The sequence below is a fragment of the Cyrtonyx montezumae genome, unplaced genomic scaffold, assembly GCF_038088225.1.
Source record: "Cyrtonyx montezumae isolate F1298 unplaced genomic scaffold, pur_monq_1.0 scaffold_10, whole genome shotgun sequence".
Lineage (NCBI taxonomy): Eukaryota > Metazoa > Chordata > Aves > Galliformes > Odontophoridae > Cyrtonyx > Cyrtonyx montezumae.
Window position 1 is genome coordinate 37,200,299 of NW_027071826.1, and position 23,896 is coordinate 37,224,194.

General features: G+C 52.5%; 1 protein-coding gene across 1 annotated transcript in view; it reads left to right on the plus strand.

Annotated features, from left to right (window-relative positions):
- The window catches only part of LOC136060797 (collagen alpha-1(I) chain-like), a 32,975-nt gene extending 10,574 nt beyond the window's left edge, over positions 1-22,401 (plus strand). The window contains exons 5-8 of the mRNA XM_065755593.1: positions 6,456-6,569; positions 11,133-11,335; positions 19,950-20,865; positions 22,364-22,401. Of these exons, the coding sequence (XP_065611665.1) occupies positions 6,456-6,569; positions 11,133-11,335; positions 19,950-20,865; positions 22,364-22,401 (1,271 nt within the window). The remainder of the gene's footprint in view (positions 1-6,455; positions 6,570-11,132; positions 11,336-19,949; positions 20,866-22,363) is intronic.
- Positions 22,402-23,896: the final 1,495 nt, after the last annotated feature.

Genomic DNA, 23,896 nt, shown 5'->3' on the forward strand with positions numbered 1-23,896 from the left:
GCAGGCTATTATGGCACTGCTATAAATGCCTGCTGCAGAGCCAGCTGATGAAACACACGCTTCTGCAAATCCCTCACAGATCATCATTTCAGTGCTGCTTTTGCAGTAATTACAATTATTGTAGGACTACATGAACAGAGATACAGAGTCTGAATTATGTTCCATATAATGATTTTCTGAGTAGCTCAAGGTTTGCATATAAAAGCTAACCTGAACTGTTGTTCAAAACCGACAATGAGTACTTAGTTAAAATTAGGAATGTGTTAATTTTTTAAAAAACTTTAATATTGTATCAGCTGATTGCTCCTTACGTTAGCAACACGTGTCACCAGTTAAACTTTTAAGTGTGAGCATTATTATATACCGACAGCCACAGACTAAGCTCTCATTCTTTTGGATGCCATACAAACACAGACTCAAAAAAAAAAAAAAAAAAATAACCACATAGGATGTTCTAGCTAGGAGCCAATAACTGAAAACAGTGGTTTGGGTGTTAAAATAAAATTTATCCTTGTTCAGGGGGAGGAAAAGGATGGGTAAGGATGGGTCTTTATCTGATCACCATCAGTAAAGTGTATACTGTACTAAATAATGAATGAGACACTATGCCTCACCCATGAGGTTACAATCCAAATGGAAGAGCACAGACAAAGACTGGCTTCCATGAAGAACAGATGAAAATGTGTTGTGACCCGATGTGATTTTGTATTTAAGGGCAATAGAGACTTTTGCATTTTGAAAGAGGTGCGGATACAACAAGTGGAGTATCTGCAAAAAGGTGTTCCTCCTTTGCACATGTTTTTGATAAGATCAGAAACAGACACAAGTTGGTAGGAAGGAGATGTTAGACAGAACATGGTGTAGAAAGTCATGAGTTGCCAGAGCAAGACATACGGCCTCGTGGTTGATCACATCGCAGAAGTCATCAAGAAGGATGCTGGTGCCAAAGTTTGGAAGCTGGTGCCAAAGTTTGAAGTGTGGAAGAAATGGCAGCTTCAGCACAACAAGGATTTGCAAAGATACAGTGTAAAACAGAGGTGAGACAATCTTACACTCTTGTTTCTGATTATGGTGTTTCAAGAGGCGCAAGTGTAATGGAGCATTGGAAGTACTCTGTTACACTCCATGGAGTATGTGGATGAGTGGAGCTGCTCATCTTTAGCACTAGTTTTTCAAATGGAAAGACAGAGGTGAACTAACCTGGCATCGAGAGAACAGCATATGGGTGTCAGTGAAGTTTGGAGCATCTTTCAGAGATGCTTACAATAAAATTGGTAGAGGGCTACACTTTTAGCCAACATGTTTCTGGGCTTGTGCCTTTTACTTCCTTTTATTTTTTTTTTAATTCTTGGAAACCAAAGATGCATCCAGATGACAAACTTTGGCCTTTCATTTGTCCACTCAAAGTACAACATTTAGCAACACTGAAGCCTGATTGATTAACGGACATAAAATAGCATGAAATGCCTGATGTAAGATAAAAATACATCACCAATACTGGCATTCTGTCAGATCCTTTCATTACATACATACATGGCTGCATTAAAAAAAGAGAGCTTTGTATTCCCACAGAGTTTGATGTGGTGTGGGTTTTCCTCTCTTGAAGGTTTTCATAAGAACGTGCAAGTTTAGATGCTCATTTACTGTGAAGAAGGTTGTATCTAGACCTCTAACGGTACTTTGCAATTGCTGCTAAGACAATCCAGAGCGATACTCTGAGAAGTAATACAGGTTTTTCATCTGAAAGGCTGTCCATCTGACACCGAATATGTTCCATGGTGGGATACACTCTCACCATCTTGAATTAAAACTTTCAGCTTATTTTTTTTATCAGCTTATTATTATTATTCATCATTAAGATAAGTGGTACCACAGGACATGAGAAAATCAGAATAGTCAGAGCACACAAAGCAGATTGAACCTTCAGCACAAACATCTGAACCTAGATAAGCCCTTTCAGGGGAAGATCCTTCGTTGCTCTAGTCCCACTCATCACTGAACCAGAAGGACAAGGAAGTAGAGACAAAGGACAGAGCAAAAAAAGAAACAGAAGTTGCTCTTTCAAAACAGAAAATTCCTCTACACCTGACATAAAAAAAGGAACAACATCTGCAATACTGCAGGAAGGTAGCTGAGCTGTGTGCAAGCTGGAGAATTCCCTCTATTGCACAAGCTATGCAAATATAATTGTAGGCTAGAAAGTGCAGTGACTCATAGGTGAAGTGGATGTGAGAATATCTGGGTCAGAGAGAGTCTGTACTGAGAAGACCATGCGTAAGACCTCAGAAGTTCCCAGGGAAGGCAAAGTGAAAGGAGTTAATGAAAACTCATCAGAAAGAGTCATCCTGCCGGAGATTGCTTCTTTGAGGCAGTGCATGAGGAGCTCCCGATGGTGTCTAAACCTGGTGGCCTTTCAGAACGCTCCAGTATCAAGTTCAAGCAAAGATCTGAGGATGTGATCAAGAAGAAAACAGATGAAGAACAAACCTCAGAGAATGAGGGTTGACGACAATTTGCTCTGATTTGGCACGAGATGAGATAGGCCATTGAGCTAGGAATCAGAGGACTAATGCATACAGGTTGGGCCCAACGCAGAACTCACATGTGATGAGCTCCACTTGTTGTGGAACACTGCAGAGGAAAGATGAGAGATGCAAGAGAAGCACTGTCTCATCTACTTCAGCTCCTGCAGCTCTTGCTAATCAGATGACCCCGATGACGTATGCGACGATATTCTCAGTGATAAACCACAGGCTTTCCACCTTTTCTCAGCTGGACAGTCGAATGACAGACTCAGGGCTAACAGACAACAGCAGAGGTGACTCAAGGCTGAGCTAACTTACCATTTTCTTACTTCTGGAGGACAGATAGTCTGAAGGTGGAGTATGCTGGAGAGGTAGAGACAAGGGCTTTGAAGCCCCCAACTCATTCCTAACCATTGTGTGCTTCGTGGCTGTAGGCAGCCGGTGACTTCGGCTTTAAGTGCTACCTCGCACCTCAGGGCATTTGGCCATCACCCTGCAGCTGGGAGTTGGGTCCCCTCTGGGGCTGGGCTGCTCATGTGGCTGCAAGAGATCCCATGTCCCAGCTGCAGGGTCAGGGCACAGCTCTACAAAGTGGCTCAGCTTCTTCAGGAGTGCCATCAGGCAAGGCATGTTACTTTTGTAGCACTGCTCATCCCATGGTGCCATTTATTTGTCTTCTGGTTCAGAAGGAGCTGAGCAGCATCCAGGGATGGGAAAGGTGCTCCGTCGATCAGAGCTGCCTGATTTTGCAGGAATCTGTGCCTTCTCCCAAGACGGTGAAGACCATCCAACTTTTCCAACAGATTGAGAAACCCACTTGAAGTTAGCAGTAAATTACACCTGTTCTTTGCAGGCAGGGCAGCTGTTGCTAACCACGCCGAGTGCAGCAGCGCTAGAGGAGAGCAGAGCATGCACTGCAGCTGGCTGCTGCCACACCAGAGGCACAGGCTCAGCAGATGCTGAACTCGAGGTTCTCCTCAGCTCCAGGCTCTGCGGTTCTCAAGCCCCCAGGAATTCAGCAGGCAGCTCGGGCTGCACATTGCAGAGCAGCAAAGTTTGGATCATGCCATCCTCTCTCGTTTCTCTATAGATCAGCTATCAGAAATTACTATGTATAAAGATTTCCCTCTACAGGTGGTTAGAGCTTGTAACAGCCTCTCACTTTCTTGCATCACTTTAATTGCTATTTTGTCTCATCGTTTACTTTGCTGTCAATTCTGCCCGCACCCCCCGCCATGGGTTTGCAGCCCATTCCCAGAAGTACCGAATTCTCTATGCAAGAAATACCAACTCCCTCCGATTCTCCTGAAGCTTCAACACTGCGGGCTTTGATTGCAAAAAGAGTCAAAATCTCATCTACGAGCTCCTTACCCGATTGTTTCAAACCCCTCCCTCATCCCCCCCCACCCCACCAATGTGCCCCAGCGAAAGTTGCGGCCCTTGCAAGAAGTGTGTATGGGAGGGGGAGGGGAGGGGGGGTCTCCAGCGCGCAGTTCCCGCCTGCAGCCCTGCAGGAGCAGGGCAGGACCCAGCACACGAGAACTCTTTGCACGGAGAGGGACGCAACGCCTGCACCAGCCGGGCAGCAGCACGCATCGGGAGGGAAAGTGCTTCTTGCAAAGCATCTCGCACCGGGATCGGGAAACTTTGCGAAAGGCGAAAGCAAAACACCTGCACACCCGGCACCCGCACCCGCGCGCACACAGAGGAACCTACCTTGCCACATCTTCTTCACTTATTGTGTGCGCAAAGGGGGAAAAAATAAGAGAAAAAGGAAAGAAAAAAAAAAGAAACACGAAAACAACAAACCGAAGCGGTCCCCCAACAGAACAAAAAGAATCACTTCCCCCCGCCAAAACCGCGTCCCCTCTTCCCCGCGCCTCGGCTGCATTTCTAGGGAACGGGGCCGGGGGGGGAGGGGGGGGGGAGGGGATGGTGGGGGGGGCGGAGGGCCGGCCGGGAACTAGCGCGTGTCGGGCTGGGGGGTTGGCGTCATGTGCGGCTGCACTCAGCCGGGAGAGAGAGGCGGAAAAAAAAAAAAAAAAAAAAAAAGCAAAAAAGCAAAAGAAAAAAAAAAGCGAAACAAAAATCGAAAAAAAAAAAAAGAGGAGAGGGAATTAAAAAAAAACAAAACAAAACACCACCACCACCACCACCAGGAGCAGCAGCAGCAGCACCCCGCTTGGCGCTCGCTGCCGCCTCAGAGCCGGAGCGCCCCCCCCCGCCCGCCGCCCACGCGCCGCCCCCGCACCGCCGGGCCCGGCACCTCCCGGTGCCCGCGCGGGCGGAACAGCGCGGCCCCGCGCGCCCCCGCCGCCCGCGCCCCCGCCGCTATTTATAGCCCGGCGCGGCGGGCGCGGGCACACGCGTGTCCCTGCCTGCCTCCGTGGGCGGCACGCAGGTAGCGCGCCTCGCTCTGCACTGCGTCTCATCGCTCTTTTAACGTTCCGGCTTGTTTGTCGGCGTGTTTTGGGGTTTGTTTTTTAATCGTAGAGGGTGGGGAGAGCGCGCAGCCCCGGGGTAAAAAGGGGTGGGTGGGTGCGCGGGGCCGGGGGTGCGTGTGTGTGCGGGAGCCGCGGTGCGGGAGCGGGCGCGCAGCCCTTGGCTCCCGGCAGCACAGTCAGTTCCTCCAGTGTGTGCTATTGACCTGCATTGACGTCATTGCGTCATTAGGTCTCCCTTAGAAACACTGACTTTCAAAAATAGTATCAAATTAATTCAGCTGGCAGAGAGGAGCCACTAGCTGGAATGAGCCATAAAACTCCAGAATCTTCAGCCCGGCCCCCCTTCCCCCCTCTTCCCCCCCCCCCCCCCGGCCCCTCCCGGCAGAACGGGGGGAAATCGGATTGTATGGAAAATACCATTGATGGAATCAAAAAGGAGAGAAAGAAAGAAAGAAAGAAAGAAAGGGGGGGGGGGGGGGGAAGAGAGCCCGAATTAGACCGCGAGCCCGAACGCCGCCTCTCCCTCGCTCCTCGCTCCCTCTCTCCCCTCCTTTCCCTCCGCTGAGCTAAAAATAGCCCCCGCGAGCTGACTGCGGTATCTTTTGTGTTGCATCGTTCCGTTTTTAGCTCCGCGTGCGCTGCCCAAGGGCGGCCGCGAGGGACCGGGGGCGGCGGCGTCGGCCCTGCGGGACCCCCGCGCCGGGCGGAGGGGAGGGCGGGGGCCGGGGGTTATTTTAGGATAGCGCTCACATTGCCGCCGAGCCGCGGCTCCCGCTTTCTCCCTCTAGATTCGCTTTAAAAATATCCTTCCCTCCTCACCCCACCTCGCTCACGTGGACCTGTGGGCAAGCACATGTCACCCCCATTCATACGGACACAATGCAGCCGAGCGGCGGTAATGCGCGGCGATGGTACATTCACAAACAGCGGCGCGGGGCCTCGATGCAGCCTGAATCCGCCGAGAGGACGCCGCAGCCCGGAGGAATCCGCTCGGGCTGCTGATTTACGTGGGCAAGCTGCTTAGCGCTTCCTTCTCGCCTTCGCCCGAACTTAGCAAAATCGATCGTTTCTTTTTCTTTTTTTCTTTTCTTTAAAATAAATAGAAAATTAAACCCCCCCGTTGAGGCTGCAGCCGGAGTGTCTGAACCTCAGGGCTGGTGCTGGAGCACTGGGTGTGGGGTCAGACCTCCACCTGCGTTGTCCCTCGTGCAGGAGCCGTCCCATCCAAGGCAGTGATTGTCTGAAGATGTGTACACAAATATATGTATGTATATATAGGTGTTCGTTGTTTTGTTTTTCTTCAGTGAAACTATTCAGGAGCAGAAGTGCTGTGCTAGACAGTAATAATTTGCGAGATCAGGCCATAAATAGGGCTCTCACCCTGCAAACATTTCTTCACGTGCCAAGTGTTAAGACTGTGACTAATCTAGCTGGAAATCAAGGGGATTACTCACGGTAGTAAAATTAAACTCCTGTACGTTTTGAGGACCAGCGCCCAGCCGTCCTACCACCACCCTGCACCCCATGCTGCTCCCAACCCCACGGCTGCAGCCCTCTCCATCCCGGTGCCTCCAGCTTGATGGGCGAGTGTCTCGTGGAGGTAATGCCATCCACACGGTGCGGATTCAGGGTCATTTGAGCAGGAGAGCCTGGCCCCCCAGCCTGCTTCACGTGGGCGGTTCACGAGCCGCTTCCCTTCGCGCAGCAGCCACATGTGCGCTGCAGCTGTCCCCGCAGGCTGCCGCTTCCCTGAGGGTTAGCAGGGGAGGGCACGGAGGCTCCACCCTCGCTCCTGGGGGAAGAAGCAAGGCCAGGGCCGTGACCTGAACGGCTTCATTCATTCTTCATCCCTGCGTTCCTGTTACTCTTCATTTCGCAGCAGATGCTCCGGTCCTGTTCAGGCTGCTCTGTCGTTGCCATTCATTTTGTTGCTGCCCCTGAGCTCCAGCCTCCAGAGCAGCTGGTGGCACACAACTCACTGCAGAGCAGCACAGCTCTATGCTGGGTGGGCAGGTTTCTGGGCAGCTTGCAGGTACCGTAGGTGGGTGGTTCCAGTGGTGTTCGCAGGACCTTTGCTGCACCCATACACTGAGCTGAGGGCTGCTCTTCCCAAAGTTGGCAGCAGCTGTGCAGTACACTCACTGCCTGTGTTGCTCAAAGGTGCCTTTGGCCAAGCCCCACTATCTCTGGGTGAGAAGACAGCGTTGGCTCTAGAATAAACAGTCACGTTTAGTTTTAGAAAACTAAGTTGTCAGAAAGATCACTAATGACTCAGTGAGGGAAAAGAGAAGGTGGTTAAAACCTGGATTGGATTACCTGGAGCACAGTGAGTGAATGCAGTCCAAGGAAAACAAGTTTGGCTTGGTCACCTGCACCGGTAAGGTGTTGGTGCCACATCCCTCAAAAAGACTGCTCCTGGATTTTGGATTTCTTTCCCCTGGCACCTGCCTCAGCATCAGTGTGATGCTATGTCCCCGTAAGGCTCCAAATCACCTCAAGAGAGGGGTGAGGAGAAGGGCTCAGCTGAGATGGGTGTGTGGGAGGAAGGAGAAAGAGAGCTGCCAACGGTGTGGGCATGGAGAGAAAGGGGAGGTGTCAAAAGGCAGAGGGACAAAGGTGTGGCTGTAGCAGAGGCACTGGTACATGGAAAGGGAAAAAAAAAAAGAGCTGGAAGGAAGGAATATGGGCTGAAAGAAACAACGAGGAATAGGACGAGCTGACTAGTTGGGCTTTGCAAACTTCTCAACAGCCATCTGAACCTCACAGGGCATTGTTTCACATCTCCTACACGTTCTCTTCATGTCCATTCTCTTCTCTAGGCACTTCAGTCTGGAGAAGGCACCAGGGGGACCTTTTAGTGGCCTTCCAGTACCTGAAGGGGACATACAGGAAAGCTGAGGAGGGACTTTTTAGATAGGCACGTAGCAGCAGGATAGGGGGAAATGGTTTAAAACTGGAAGAGAGTAGATTTAAACTAGATGTTAGGAAGAAATTCCAGTTTGATACTGGGACAGGTTGCCCAGTGTGGCTGTGAGTGACCCCTCCCTGGAAGCGTTCAAGGCCAGGCTGGATTGGTCTAGTGGGAGATGTCCCTGCCTATAGCAGGGGGTTGGAACTAGATGATCTTAAATGTCCCTTCCAAGCCAAACTGTTCCACGATTCTATGATTGTAGGATTCTATTATCTCCTCCACATCCCCAGTGATCCGCTCAGGGCCCAGGCTGCTTCTCTGCTCCTCTCCAGAGACACACACAGGGGAGGGGCAGCAGGAGCAGTGAGCCATGCAGGGAGCTGGGCTCTCCATGTGAAAAAGGTTGGTTTGTGTGGTGGGATGGGACTGAAGAAGTCTGCATGCCCCAGAACGTGGCAAGACTTTCTGCAGGACATTGCTGTGGGCACACGGGACAGACCTCCATGAGCAGAGCAAGTAACAGGCTCCCACTCTGCCAGCATAGACCCTGTGCTGTACCATGATCTCAGCTTCTCTGAGCTGCTCCCACTGATAATCAATACAACCACAGTCAACACAGTGAATCCACTCAGAATAGATGCAGATAAATGCCGGATTTCCAATTCGTTGTCTGTGTTTCTAATAATAGCATGCCCAAAGAGAGTGTCTCAGGTCTATTTATTAGGCTCCTCACTTTTTGCTGTGCCATTCCCAGGAGCTAATGCCAGCAGGACACAGTTAAGGTGGTGCTGGCGAGAGATATTGCTTTCTTTCAGCATTTCATTGCTGGCTTCCCAGGTGTTGCAGTCCTGTGGATATTGGAGCTTTCTAGAAGAGCAGAGAGGCACCACGCTAACTGTGCAGCAACAAACGTTCTGAGCACTAAATAACAGCAGCAGAAGACAGCTCAGTGCACACAGTGCTTTGTGGTCAAATGTAGGAAGACTGCAGTCCGAATGAGACACCACATGAAGAAGAACAATTTAAAAAAGAGGAGGATGAGAAGGTGAGTTACTGAATTGAGGTGTGATGGACAGATCTTGCTGTTTTCCACATTTTAATTCAAATGGCAATCACTGGAAATGACTGTGGAAGGGTCAGTCCCAGAAGAAGGACCTGTGATGTGAGATTTATGTCTTTGTGGGATGTGTGGCACATGGTCATGGAGCACTTTGCGCCACCGTCAGCTGCTCAGCTGGCAGAGTGTGCAAGGAAGGCGCTGTGTACAGCCCCAAGGCAAAGAAGATGTCCCTCTTTCCTGTGCAACTTGGAGTCCAGTGCAAAATTTCTGGTCTGCACAGAGTGCAAGGAGCCCAAGGGATGGAGATTTAGCAGGAACCTAACAAAAGAAAAAAGTCAGTATCAGCTGTGGCACTACTGAAGTCCTGGTGAACTGATAGCAGCCGTGAGCCGTGCTTCCTGGCCCCTTAGCACAGCTCTGCTCATGGCACACAGAGTGGCAGAGAAGCATGATGTTGCTACCAGTTTCATGACACAGCTGCACACCTCCTGACAGTAGACCCCCCCTGCAGCACTAAGGTACCCCTCCCAGTCTTTAGCATATATGAGGACTGGGTTTAGCTCTGCAGATATCCCCGTCACTTCTGTCACAACTCCCCCCCACCCCCACTGTTGTGCCAGGGTGCCTGTCAGCACAGAAAGCCCTTTGCAGGTTTATTTCTGCCTTCATCACACCGCAGCTCAAAGTCTCAGAGAGGCCATTTTGAACAAACTCATTCAAGACCTGAATCTTTTTCACACCCCAGGTGAATCCTGCTTTGCTCTTTGTACAAAGCCTCACAGTGCCCACGTCCTGCTCGCACTTGCACAGAGGAGAGACGGAGAAAGAGGGCATGGCTGCCTGCTGACCCTCACAATGGGGGCTTTCTGCCTTTTATAAGGGAGACGGAGGGTTTGAAGCCTGAATCTTTGAAGCTGAATAATGATGGCTGTGGGCCTGGTCCTCCCCTGCGAGGCGGCTGGAGGAGGTGCTCTCCGTGACGCACTGACTTGTCACTATGGAGCAATCCAGTATTCCCCCTCCTCACGCTGTGGGGACGGCGCAGGCAGTTTTTCTTTCTGCCTGGCATATTCCCTCCCCCTCCACGTCAAAGACTGTCAGGAAAAAAAAAATCCAGAGAGCGGGGTCAGGCCCACACCATGCCCCTGCCCCTCATTAAGGGTGCAGCCTGTGCCAAAGGCCAGTCCGGGCCATGGATGAGGATCAGAGGCATGGCCAGGGTACTCTGCAGGAAGGGCTGTGGGCAGCAGGTGTGGTCCTTGCTGAAGTCTAGGCAGTTGCTGGAGTTACCAGCAGCCAGCTAGCTGCATGTTTCCACTCAGAGGCTGTGATGTTAGGGTCTGACTCCATCTCCATGTCAGACCAAGAAGATAGGACTCTAAAAAAGCCAACAAAACAACCACTTACTGACAGACACCCAGCAGCAAAAGCTTCTGCCCATCTCCTCTCTTCCCTCACCCATTGCAGATCTCTTTGAAAGCAGGACCCAGCAGCACCCACCAGCAATTCCCAGCCCTTCCCCTCCCCACAGCACTCATAGGCAGTCAATGAGGTTGTGGCAGAGTTGGGCTAAATCACCCCTGGGGGCCAGGATCCCCTCTTCTCTCCCTTGTGGTCTCCATGTAAACACACCCCATCCCCAGTGCTGCAGGGCAGGGGGAAGCAACAGGAGCTGACTGAGAGGCACGAGGGCTCCCATGGGGAGATGGAGGTGGGTATCTGATTTGCCAAGAAATACATTTTCTGTGTGCAAATTTTCTTCTTAGCCATCAGGCTCCATTCCCATCTTGTCTAGCAGAGGAATTAAAAATGTTTGGCAGCTGAGCACATTAGCTACAAAACCTTAAAAGAACCCCAAGGCATCAGCAGAGCCGGCTCAGGCTGGAGTCTGTGACTATGGCTGCAGCACCCCCAGCTCTGGCATTGCTGCTCTGGAGTCCAGAATCAGAATTTGCCTCTCTGCCTTCCCCCTACCAGTGCTCCCCACTTAAGCAAGAAAGACGGTGGAGTGGTCGTGGGTGCAATTTAGGACAGTGTTTCCCCACCGTGCCTCTCCATGTCCCTGAGTGCAAGCCATACCACCCAGCTCCACTGTCGCCGAAGAGCCTTCCCCAGCAGCATTAACTTATGCACACACACCATTCACCAATTGTTCCACGTTTTTGTCAATGAATCCGCATTTTATGAATTAGAACAGACCATGCCCCCTTGTGGCTCGCCTCCGCTCCCTTCTCCGGCTGCGGGCCCCTCGGCACCACGTCGGGGTGACCCCGGGGGGCAGCCCCCCATCACTGACACCCCGGTGCGGGAGGAGTGCCTGGGGTGTGGGAGTGATGCACCAAGGGGCAGCACAAAGCCGCTGCTGGGGGAGCGAGGGGCTATTGCTTTCTGCACGGTTTTAGGAAGGGCTTTGCTAATTTAATGGGGCTGGGCTGCAGTGCAGCTGACACGCACGCAGAATGCAGTCCCCCGCTTCTCCACGGAGCAGGCACAGTGAGGAAATGGCTCCTGCCTGACCTATATGGCTCTGACGTTTGTGAAGGAGCACACGTGGAGCCGACGCTTCGCAGCCTTTCCTCTGCTAACCCCTTCCCGTCCCCAGCGTGGGGCTTTCTAGGTTGCAGCAGCACTTGAATTACCCACACCGCTTTCTGCCGAGACCTAAAATGAACCTGGAGACCTGAGCCTCAAAGGGAGTCCTGAGAGAGTCTGGGTGCAGTGCTTTGATTTGAGACTGAGGGAGGGCTTCAGCTGCAGGAGAGGAGGAAAAACCAGCAGTGTAGGGCCTGCAGGCGAAACTGAGTTGCAATCAGGGTCACATCCTGCCCTCAGCACACAGAGCAAAACCCAAGGTAATCAGAAGAGGAGTGAACCTTCTTAAGGCAGCCAGAGCCCAGGGTCTCTCATCCACCATAGCTCTGCACCCTGCCAGGCTGCACCCTGGTCCTGCGGCCGTGTGGCTGCTGTTATTGATAGCAGGAGGTGGAAAACAGCAAATGAGAAACAAGCAAGCATGAGAGTAGAGCAGGTGTTAATGTAATTATGACACTTGGCATGAAGTACACACATCCGTGTGTCTTTGTACATAGTGGTGACCCCTTCCTATGTAATCACCTCCTCTGGCATTAGCAGCATGCTGGGGTGGGTGTCTCACCTGGCTGCCTGCACACACCAGGACCTCCGTCATGAATTGGGCCGTTGAGAATGGACATAAGTGTTTAAAAATACAACTGGCAGTGGGTGTTATGAATGACCTTTGCTCCCCCTTGCCTCACACAGAAGCTGTGTTTTGCACTGAGCCTCACATGGTGTGTGGGGTTTCTTCCTCTGTGTGGCTGTCAGTTTAAAACATTCAGGTAGAATATTTAATGGGAATGCTTTTCACCTTCCTCACTCGCTCTTCGCATGAAGCAGCACAGGTTTGTTCTCGTGAGAGAGCAGAGCATCTCTCATAAAGGCTAAGGCTGCTAAAGTGGGGATTTTTTTGATTTCTCCTTCACAGGGTTTGGTTCAACTCATCCAGATTTGCTGAGGAAGCCCCTCTGCACACAGGGAGAGATGGAGCGGCCACAACCAGTACATCACTGCTTCCTCCCCAGGGCTGCACCAGGGAAAGCAGCTCCCCAGGATGTCCTCCTCGGGGGTGCTGGCTCGCAGCAGGAGGGCGGGGATCAGCACCTGGTGGCAGGAGAAAGCCACTGGGGCTGGAGCTCAGCTCTCCAGATTTCATCTCTGTGTTTTAATAAGGCACGAGGCACACAGTGCCATCCAGGAGGCAGTAGTTTTGCCCTTCTGGGTTCAGAGCTCTGGTTGGGGATGTCAGGAGGACTGCTTTGGTTAGCAACGCATCCTGAGGCTGCAACACAGCCCAAATAGCTCTGGTGCTCTGTGCTGCAGGGAGAGCAACTGCTGCATCCCTCGCCTCATGGCCACTAAATTAATGAAGGTATTGCTATAAAGATGCCTGCGCTGAGATTCCGCCCTCCCTGACGCTGGCAGTACTTCTCCCACCTCGGATGCCAGCGGAGACGGGAGCACAGGGGAGAGGTCTGGGGATTCCCCTTGGCTCACAAACGCATTTGGCCCAGAGCACGATCACCCCCCGCCCGGAATGACACCACCTCTCCCCCACTTCTGCTTTTCCGCACCCCCCCCTCGTCCCCCGTCCCCCTCCCTGCGGCAGCGGGGCTCCTGGAGGAGCGGGGCCGGGCGCGGTGCCCGCGGCACCGTGCTGTGTGTGCCTCGGGGTCACGCGTGGCCAATGGCACGGAGAGCTGCGGGGGCGAGTGCTGCCGCGAGTTCCCCCCCTCCTCTCCCCCTTCTCGCCCCCGCATAGAGCGGGGATGCTGCTAAGCCGCACCGAAACCCCCTTAAAAAACTGCAGTTTGGCGTCTTGCTGGGTTTTATTTCTCTCTCCCATTCCTCTCTCGCCCTGGAGTTCTGTAGTAGCCCCGAATTAGCATGTCACGTGTATGGCATGTGGAAATGAATCAGGGGCATGTGAGGAGGAGGAGGACGCCTGTGTCTGTGTTTGCATCCAAGGATCTCCTCTCACTCTGTGTTTGCGTAGGTGTCTGGCTCCCTGCTCCCCCTCCCTGCGCTGCTGCCTCGCTCCCTCCCTGCCTCCCGCTCATCCTCCATCTGGCCAGCTCCGCTCTCCCTGCCAGCTCCAGCAATTCCTCAAGCAGAAACTGCAGCTTTTTCCCTGCACCCCAGCAGCAAAACACGCGGGCTCCCAACTCCCGCTGCTCACTTGGGGGAGAGCAGGGACACGTGCACCCCAACATATCCCCTTTTCCCACCCCCTCCTTCTGCATTTTTGCTCCTTGCTCGACACCCAGCGCCCTGCACGCTGCACCAAGGGCAAACCCATAACGTCAGCATGATACAGCCTCTGGCCAAGCCCCCTTGCAGCGGGTGGGCCGAACTTACCACTTTAGGGTCCCTGTCAAGCCGAGCTCAGCGACTGCACCCCAATGGAGAGGTGGGGCTGGGAATGGAGCAGGGGAGCTCACCCTGCACCCCCTGTGCCAGCCCAGAGCTCTAAGTACCATTCCCAGGTCCCATCACCCCCTCCCCAAGTGACAAACTCAGCAGTGCTTTCTTTTCCCCTTTCTCTTTTCCTTCCCTTTCCTTTGAAGTCTCCCCGTGCAGCGGGTGAGCTGGGATGTCTCTGCATCCCCAAGCTCCCTCCCAGGGCTCCCTGACACCACCCCTCAGGCCCGCAGCCCCAAGGCGCATTGCCCCACTATGGATGCTTTCCCCCAGACCCCTTCCCCACCAGGGAACGGCCACCTCCCTCCCAGCGCTCCCTTCCTTCCCCAGCCATCTCCCAGCCCCATTCCTGGCACTGCTGCCCGCCATCTCGTTGTCCCCAGGCTGTCCCCATGTCCCCCCCATGGCCGTGGCTGTGCTGCGGCGGGCGGGAGGTGCATGCAGCACACGGGCTATAAATAGCACTGAGAGCTCTGCTCCCATTGACACCGCTTGGACAGAGCACGGAAAAATCAACAAAGGAAACTCCATCTCCAAACGGTGGTCACGTTCCTGCTGCTAAATTATAACAGATTTTCAACCAAGGTGTGCGGGGACTGTGCAGAGAGGGAGGGAGCATGAGGGAGGGAGCACGGGGATCAAAACACATTATCCACGCCTGCTGCGTGTCAATATTTTGGTCCCGCTCACTCGGCCCATAGTAGCTGAGCACACACAGATTGGCTATATTTAGAGAAGGGGGACTTTTAAATACTCAGCAATGCAGCTTGTCACCATTAATAATGGTGGGGAGCACCGAAGGAGGTGGCCCTGGTGAGGACTTGTCAAGTGTTGCTTTAGTGACAGAGAGAGGCCCCAGAGATAAAGGGCAGGGCAGGAGCAGAGCAAATATTTTGCGACTGAGCAGCGATTGCCCTGAAGTTTGCAGTTGTGCTGCTGTTTTGACCCAGGGGGGCTGTTTGCAGCAGGAAGCCACCCGCACCTCCTGGTGGGGGATTCTGGCAGTGGGAACAGAGCTCTGCTATCAGGGGATTGTTTTATTCTGCATTCCCCTCTTCTGCTGAGGACGTGAGGCATTCTGCAGCAGAAAGGCTTTGCACACTGTGGCTGAAGCATTGGTGGGCACAGGGAAAGAAGTGGCATCGATCACCCCACTGGGATGCTAACACAGCCCAACTTGAGGAGGGCAACATCTGCATTTTAGCAACATCCTTTTTTTTTTTTTTAATTTCATCCTGTCCTTCCTGAAATAACCTCTTCCAACATGTGTGTTTCTACAGGGATTTCAATCCTGGCTTTTATGTGTATCAGGCAACGTGGCAAACACCACGTGGAGACCTGCACCACGACATGCTGGGAGCAGTGCATGCCTGGTGGTAAAGGACTGCACAAGAAACTCAACAGAAGAGAGGAGGAAGTGAAGAAAAGCAAATGAATAAAGTCAAAAGGAGAAAAAGACCTTTGTGCTTAATTTATCATTAGTAAACGAACACTGAGTGACTTACCCAAGGCCATTGAGTGAGACCGTGGCATCACTGCTTATCCATCCCAGCACAACACATGCCATGTGACCAAGATGATGCTTCATTATTTCTTCCCTCCTCGGTGTTTCCATTCAGCCATTTCCCAAGCAAGGCAGCTTTAGTTGTTAATTGCTAATGCACTGTGGAGGCTAATGCACCCCTGCTTGTTGGCAAAGCCCAACTGGAGTTTAGTGCCCACCTGTGTGCAAGGGGAAAGGCATGGCCTGGCGGGTGGGACACCATGAGGAGGTGGTGCTCCTCAGGTTCCTCTGTCTTCTGCTGTGCTCTGACCTGGATGAGCTTTGTAGAGCAGGGTGGGAACAGCTGGGGAAGGCATGGAGCAAAATCAGTTTTTACTTCATAATGGATGGGAGAGGCCAGAGAGTTTGGGAATGCTGGAAGCTCCTGCTGGAGGTGTCCCAGACCATGCAGTGCACATGCAGCCATACAGCCTGGAAGGGACAGAGCTGTGCCCCGCCCCAGTGTCAGTCTCCCATCTACTCCTTGGCTTCTGGAGGTCAGAGTAGGGTTCATTGTATGTTTTTTTTTCCAAAACTTGGAGTGCTCAGCCCACATTTTCATGCTGCTCCCTCTCAACTCCCCTACAAACAGGCACAGCGAAAGGCAACAGATTGCAGCTGCTTTCCTGGGGGGGAAGAAGGCAGATGTGGGGCACTTCAGGCTAAGCCAGCAACATTTGTGAATAACCTGCCTTCACATGGGCGTGCGTGGTTCAGATCTACCCAGAGCTGAATGCTGTGAGGAACCACACACAAGTGAGCAGCCTGCCTGATACCCCCAGCACTCTCCAGAGGCAGTCTGCAGCAGGAGAGATCCCCTCAGGGACATCCCACACTCTACATGGCATAGGGCAGTACCTGGTGCTGCCAAGATGAGGTCAGCCACCTCACTATGGCTCACCTGGAAGGCCACTGCATCTTTCCCCAATGAAAAAGGCCCTTGGTAGCCATGGCTGGAGAGACTGACTGGGCCTGGCTGCAGCCTGTGCTCACACCACATCAAGGAGATTTCATGGCCATGCATCATCTCCATCACCTTGGCTGGCAGCTGCCCTGTTAACACAGAAACATGAAGGCCCATTCAAGTTGAACCTACTCCACAGAGGTCTGCGGGCCGTGCAACTGTGAGAGGAAGGGACCTGGACACTTCCCCTGGGTTTTTGGCAACTAAACTCAAAATCAAATGGGGATGGGGTTTAAAGGCAGTGAAGAGGGATACAGCTATGGAAGTGGGCACTGAGGAAGAACTGTAAGAGGAGGCTGGGGTGTGGGATGACCCTTATCTAAACACCAGGACTAACATTTCCACTGGCCTTGATGACAATGAGCCTCCAGCTGACAATGCGGGCTGCTGTTATGCTCTGATATATCTACAGGGACAGTGGCACCATGCCAGCTGGTCGCTTTATTCATACTTTGCTACTCTTATAAAGATAGGCTCAAGTGACTCATATGTCACTGGCCACACACCATACATTTAAACTCAATGTCATAGATTCGATTTCTGGAGGTTAGGTCGTTGTAGTTTTTGTTTCCTTTTTTTTTTTTTTTTTAGTATTAATTCCCTTCCCTTCACTCTCTTCAATTTAATTATGACCGTGTAATCTACAGATCTGTAAGACTCTAGCATGAGGGCTCTGGCTATCAGGTTTCCATGTTCACAATTAGCAAATGGAGACAACAAGCTGAGCAGTGCTTAGGAAGCAGTTTTAATGTGGGATCCTTAAGAGGATCTACAGTGCTGGTGCCGTGGTCTCACCACCGAGGGGAGGAAGAATTTAGGTGTCAAACTCAAGTTCTGGAGCACTTAAAATATTATGAAAACTAGCCTTTGCCAGGCTTCCTAGAGTTAGATGAATGTTAAGCAATGAGGAGCACTGCAGGGGCATTAAGCCCTCCCTTTACAGTGTGCAGGTACCGTTGAACCATGCTGATGACTGGTTGGTCTCAGTGCAGAAGTCCTCCTTTCTCTTCAAATGTCACTGAGCAGTGTTTTTTGAGTAACACAACCCCTCAAAAGATGTTTGTTTTTTTTCCTTCACATTCTGACCACCAGCTGTCACTTTCCCTGTTTTGCTCCCCCCACTTTGTGCCACAACATCCTCAGCTTCTTTGCTCTGAAGCTTTGCACACAGGGCTATAGAGCTACATGCAGGACAAGGGCCCTGGGCACTGACCACAACCTTCAGTGCCAAGGGGAAGTGAATAGGGTCAGAAAAATCCAGGATGTCACCTGTGGCACATTCTGCAGCATTTCTACATTGCACTGAAGTGTGTGGAGTGCAAGAGCACTAAACACAAGGAAAAAGATTGGCAGGTTTGGCCAGAGATCTTGTTGGCATGCTGTTGAGTTCACTATCTGAACACTACAGGTACCTACTACCGTGTAACACCTGTATGCTTATCATCATTCTTGCAGCACTAAGCGGGCATCTTCAGCCCATTGTGGTCTTAGGATGAACTCAGAACACAGATCCAGAATTGTACCACCCCACGACCAAGTAAAGCAGAGGTGGTGTTTTGGGAAAGGATTTCAATAAAGTGATCAGTAGAGCAGCAGAGCAGGAACAGGTAAATATTTGGCACTTGGATTTCTCCAAGAAAACATCACACCCATTGCCACCTACCTGTCTCCAAGGACCTATCCTCAGTCATGGACTTTTCACTGACATCTCAGGCTCTATGGATAGTTGCCCATGTCCTGAGCTGTACCATTGCAATTGGTTCCTGGGAAAAGAGAGACAATGACTACACCTCTCCCATGCAGACACTCTTCGGGCACCCCCATGATGCTGGTTGAGTCCGATCAGACCTGAAATGAAGAAAACCCAAATTTTTCTGATTACAGTAGAAAGAACAAGGTCATTTACATAGAGCTGTGCCTTAACTGCCATGGCAATAGGAACATTCTTCAACACCATTCCCAGTTTTTCTTGCTGCAGCCACAACTGAGACCTGCAGGGCTGCATCCCTGAGCAGATGGTCCCATGAAGAGATTTGGAATTGCCCAGAGACACAAAGAACAAAGAAGGCTGGGAGTAGGCAGTACATCAGGAGAAACACCAGACCTTCCAGCTGTGCTCAAGCATGGGACAGGTGTCACATTACCTTCAGCAACTCGTTTCTGAGCAACGCCTCCTCAGCAAGGATGATAAGTTCCTGTAGAAGTGAAGGGTAGTGCAGGTAGCCCAAGGTGTCACCCTCCTAACTCAGCTATCTAGTGGCAGGCTCCTAGAAGGCAGGCTATGGTCTGCAGGCTGCAGGAGTATACATTATGGCACCAACAGTGGCAAGAAGATGGAGAATACTGTTGTACGTCGTGCTGCAGCAGTCTAACACTGCAGGTGTGGGAAAAGGAGGAAACCTGACTTGAAGGTTAAAGTTAGTGCTGAGACAGCAGCCTTCACATTTCTGCTGCAGGCATTACCTGTGAGGTGGCTGCTGCCCACAGGTTCCCCTGCCCACGGGCATGGTGGGGTGACAACAACAGGAGCTGCAAAAGGCTTCAGGAGCCCCAGAGAGGGGCAAGGGCAGCAAAATGCAAACTGGCACTGTGGAAGCATGCAACACCCCCTCCTTCATGTTCACCATGGGAAGGCAAAGGGAAAATGACTCCAAGAGCATCTCCATCTCATTTTGCTTCTGACTTCTACTGCCTATTTCTTGTGTCTGCTTCACAGGGGAAATTTCTTTGGATCCGTCATAGAGGCAGAAAAATACTGGACCAGTTTTTTTTTGTTATTTATTTATTTATTTTTATTGGGTGGAGGCAACTGCAGCAAGGTACTAAGCCTGTACCTTTTAATCTCTCTATCTGGCTAGATTAAATACATTTATAGCACAGAGAATGCGCTGCAAAGTAGAAACTAGAAGGCTGGCTTTGTTGGGCAGGAGAGAGTTAATCCCTATGGGGTGCTCATGTACGTCAGAGCAGGTTCCTGTCTGTGCAGTGCTCAGCTAGGATTGAGAGCTTTTGTTCCTTGTTGTTTTTCATGATTTCTTTGCATTTAATAGTGTTTGGATGTTTTTTTTTTTTTATTTTTATTTTTTAATACATTTTAAAGAGCATTTCAAGCTGGCAAACGGGGGGCAGACTGGGTGCCCTTTAGACTGCAGTCCCCTCTGCACCCTGCCTGTGCTATTGAAAGAACACACAGGCACAGGCAGGACGAGCCCCCCACCATAGCTGTGGTGTGCCTACCTCAGTGCGGTGCCCTTGCCACACCCTAAAGGGGGCACAGCCCCGTTTGCTGCCTGTCAGCTCTCCGGAGACCGAGCAGGGACCAGGCAATGGCAGTATGGGATATGTGGTGCCCTCTCTCCATCTCTTCCCCCTGGGTCTGCCAGCAGGCAGCCGTCACCTGGGTGGGACTGGGGGCTGAAGGACGAAGGCCCTGAGCTGTGCCAGTCCCGAGCCAAGGCCGTCTCTGGGCGTCACGTTTGGTTTTCGACTGAATTTTAATCAGTTTAGAAGGAAGTAGTGTCACCGTACCCTGGCTGGGGATCCAGCCGGAGGGATGGGAAGCGGACGGAGCTTCTGGGGTGGGTTCCAGTGCCCCGGGACAGATACAGTGCTGGACAGCGCCTGTCCCGGGCAGAGTCAGGACCGGGAGCCGGGCTCTTCCGCACGGAGGACTGCGGGACGGCCCCGGGGGGTGGGGGCGGTGGGATTCCCCCGGTCCCACCCGTGCCGTTCCCCCGCTCCGCCGTGGGCCGGGCTGCGGGCATCTCCGCTCCGCTCAGCACCGAACAAAGGCGCGGCTCTCGCCCTGCCGAGCGGCACCGCAGAGTTTTACATACCGAGCAGCTCACGGGAAGCTGCCTCCGCGGCTCGCCCCTAGCCCTGCTCCGGCGGACGGCCCGGCACATCGTGCCCGGAACGCGGCTGCCCCCGGAGGGGGAGAGAGGGGCAGCGCCAGGCTCCGGGTGCAGCGGGGCGGGGATCCCCCAGGAGCATCCTGGCTCTGCCCCGCGCCGCCGGGTGCTCCCCCGCCCCTCGCCACCCCACAGCCCCGCAACCCGAGGGGAGCACCTGAGGAAACGGGCCCGAGCCGGCACTCGGGGAGAGCTGGAAATAGCTCAGTATCATTACACCGACGGGAGCCGTGATCGAGCAGCCTCCGGTCCCGGAGGAGCCGCATCCCTCCCGCATCACCCGAGGCACGGACACGCGTGGGAGGGGATCCCCGCGCCCGCCTCTCTCCGCAGCCTCGACGGGGCGGCCCGTCCCGCAGCACCGGCCCCGCCCGGCCCCGGCCCCGCCGCCTCTCGCCGGGCTCCGGCTGCCACCTGCAGGCGGCCGCGAGGAGCGCCGGGCCGAGCCTGCGGCAGGGCCCCCCCGGGTGGGGTGGTGGGGGGGGAGCGGAGGGGAAAGATGCGACGGGGAGGTGAGGGCTGCACCCCGGGCGCAGGGTAGGGGATGCGTGGATCCTGGGTCGCAGGTGGGAAGGTGAGGGTGAGAGGGCAAAGCAAAGTGCAGGGGTGGGCCGTGGGAGCAGAAAAGGGGTTGCCCGTGTGTCTGAGGCTGGTGGCAAGGGATGGGGGGAACACAGTCTCTGGGCCACCTGGTGCTGCTGGGCTGGTGTAGGCAGAGCCACAAAGCAGTTATCTCACCCTGTAACCTCAGGTCACACACGGGATGGGGTGAATGTGCTGGGGTGGGACAGGTCCTACCAGTAAGACAGCTGTCCACACAGGTCCAATATGCCCAGAGAAGAGATAACAGCAGTTTTGCCTTTCGCCACTTCTCATTTCCACTTCAGCTGCACTCTCAAGAACTCAGAGCATCCAGGAACAATGACAGTGCTTGGGTAGCTCACAACATCTATGGCTCTCTTTCTGGCACAGAGGATGGGCAGGTGGGGAAGGGCCCTCAGCCCTTCAGTCCCAACCGATGAAAAGGAGTGGGCCAGGGGGCTGTAGAGGAGCAGGCAGTCAGGCTGGCTTCCAGCCCCCAGCTGCACTTTCCTCTTCTTCCTCCCACCTCCTTCCAGCTGCTGGTGCTGCTCTTTCCACCCACACAGCCACACTGAGAGGCTGGAGGAGATGGCAAAGGAGCAGGGGAGGCTGACAACTGCCACAGCCTGGCAGGCCCAGCTCACCCCACCTTCCTCAGGCTCAGGATGTATAGGGGCAATCTGGCTGCACAGTGCAGGGCAACTGCCTGGGAGCTATGGCCACTCATCACAGCCCTAGGAGGGAGCAGTTACCTCAGATCAAAGGAAAAAAAAAAAAAAAAGTAAAAGTCATTTCTGCCCCTCCCCAAACAGCTATGCCATACAGGGTCATTTTGCCAGGGACAGTAGAAGCAGAATGTGGCTATGAGGAGGTAAATCAAGGGTGGCCAGTGGCACGTGGAAGGGAGCATCACAAGAAGGCATTCAATTTCATCTCTTCTTCTGCACCCATGTAGCTCATGATATTAAATAGCGGCTTAAAAAAAACCCATATTATGAATTCAGCTACACACCTAATTCTGCACTCAAAACTTGCTAATTTTGTTAGAGTGCTGCTAGGAAGTCTTGTTCTTCACATTTGCCAACAGAACAGCTTAACGTCAAACACCTGAAGGGTTGGCTGCCTGTTGGACAGTCACAGTCACCTGGTGCACCAGGACAGGTGATCCAGGCTGAAAAAAATCACACTTGCCACTCAGTTACCCCTATATATGTTCACATGTATAAGTATAAATGGAGCCCAGAGCTCAGCCAATAGGAAGTCAATAGAATCCCTCTCATTGCTCCCTGCAGCTCATGGGCAGGCTCTGCTCCTCTGCCCAGCGTGGAGGAGGGCTGACAGTACAGAAAGGGTTCATCCTGCTTCTCTTTGGAAGTTTCTAAGGAAACTCACCCAATTTTTTTGTTTTTCTTTTTCCCCCTCTTGTAGGTCCTCCAGTTGAAGAACGAAAGCCTCATCAGCGCTAAAACACATCCACTTGTTTGTTCCTCTGCTCAAAATGCCTTTGAAGCTGTTTAGGGGAAAGTGGTTTGTAAGAAACACTCGGGGTTTCTACAAGCACACACTATCCCATTTGCCAGGGAGGACAAGGGGATCTCTGTCAGGATGCCAGTATCAGTGTACACCAACCTGACCAGCACAGAGGAGTGCAGCCTCTCCTGCCCAGACAGGAGGACGTGGGTCAGGTCACAGTGTCTGAGAGCTTCTGGGTGTGCTCCTGGTGTGAATAGATGGCGTGTACATAGGAGGTGTTACCACAGAGTTCTCAAGGACAGTCCATGTAGACCTGCAAGGGACTAAGAAACAAATTCTCACAGAGAGCGAGCCTAATGCTGACCAAGCTGCTCCAGATAATTAAAACTGCCCTGGGATGACAGTCAGCAATTAATGAATTGGGATCTGGAAGGTCACTTAATTCTCCCCTGTTGGATCATTGAAACAGACTATGAGAGACAACTGCCCATAGATAACACACAGATTACTAAGGCTGCAGTTTTGATTTTTGTTATTGCGATCTAATTGTGAACAGCCCCAGCCTAGTGGGTGAAACAGTGATTCAGTTTCATACCCCATGGTTATCATTAACCACGGGCTTGGTTCTCATGGCATTGCAGCAGTGCCTTCAGATGTCACAGTGCAGAGAGTGGTGTGGTGGGGTAGGGGGCAATCAGGAAGATGTTTGTTGTCACCTCCCTGAGCTGATGCAGCCAGGCATGCCATCACCATTCTGAGGGAGCTCTGCAGGTGCTGTTATACTGCCTCCTTGCTCAGAACCCTTCCTTCAGTGCCCCGACCCTCTAGATATCTGTGCTGTGTGGTGAGACACAGACCTCACTGCATCCAGTGTGTGGCCAGCATCCCACTTACCTGAGCCACATCCTCACCGTTCTGTTCCAGCAGAGCCTGTGGTACAGGTGGAGAAGCAGGAAAAGCAGACTGCAAATGCTGCCCATGCTCACGATGAAAAATGCACTTCTTACCGTGTGTTCTACAGTCCCAGACAAGAGCCGGTAGGCTAAAAGCCTGGTCAATCCTCTGTGTTCTCAAGATGAGCATAACATGGAAAAGGTGAGGGAGAGCAACTGTACGTGGTCTCTTCTAATTCAAGAAACAAGAACAAGTGGAACCAAATAAAAATTCCTCACCAAAAAGCAAACTGAATTTGGAATTCCCTGCCATAGGTGCTCATGGATGCGGTGTACAGCTCCAGCAGCTCTGGGATTCTTTTCTTTCAAAACCACTGTAGAATTAGTTAACTGTAGACAGCGGGCAATATCAGAATAAGGCCAAAAAGAACAGTAAAAACACTCAGGTTGAGAGTTTACCATGAACACGTAAGGATGATGGCTGCTCAGCTTGGCAGACCGCTGCCCTCTGCTCGGAGAAACGGGGACTTCTCCAACACTGTGCAGAGCAGCGATGTCCCTGCTGGGGCACTGCAGCCAGCGCGGTTCAGTGAGC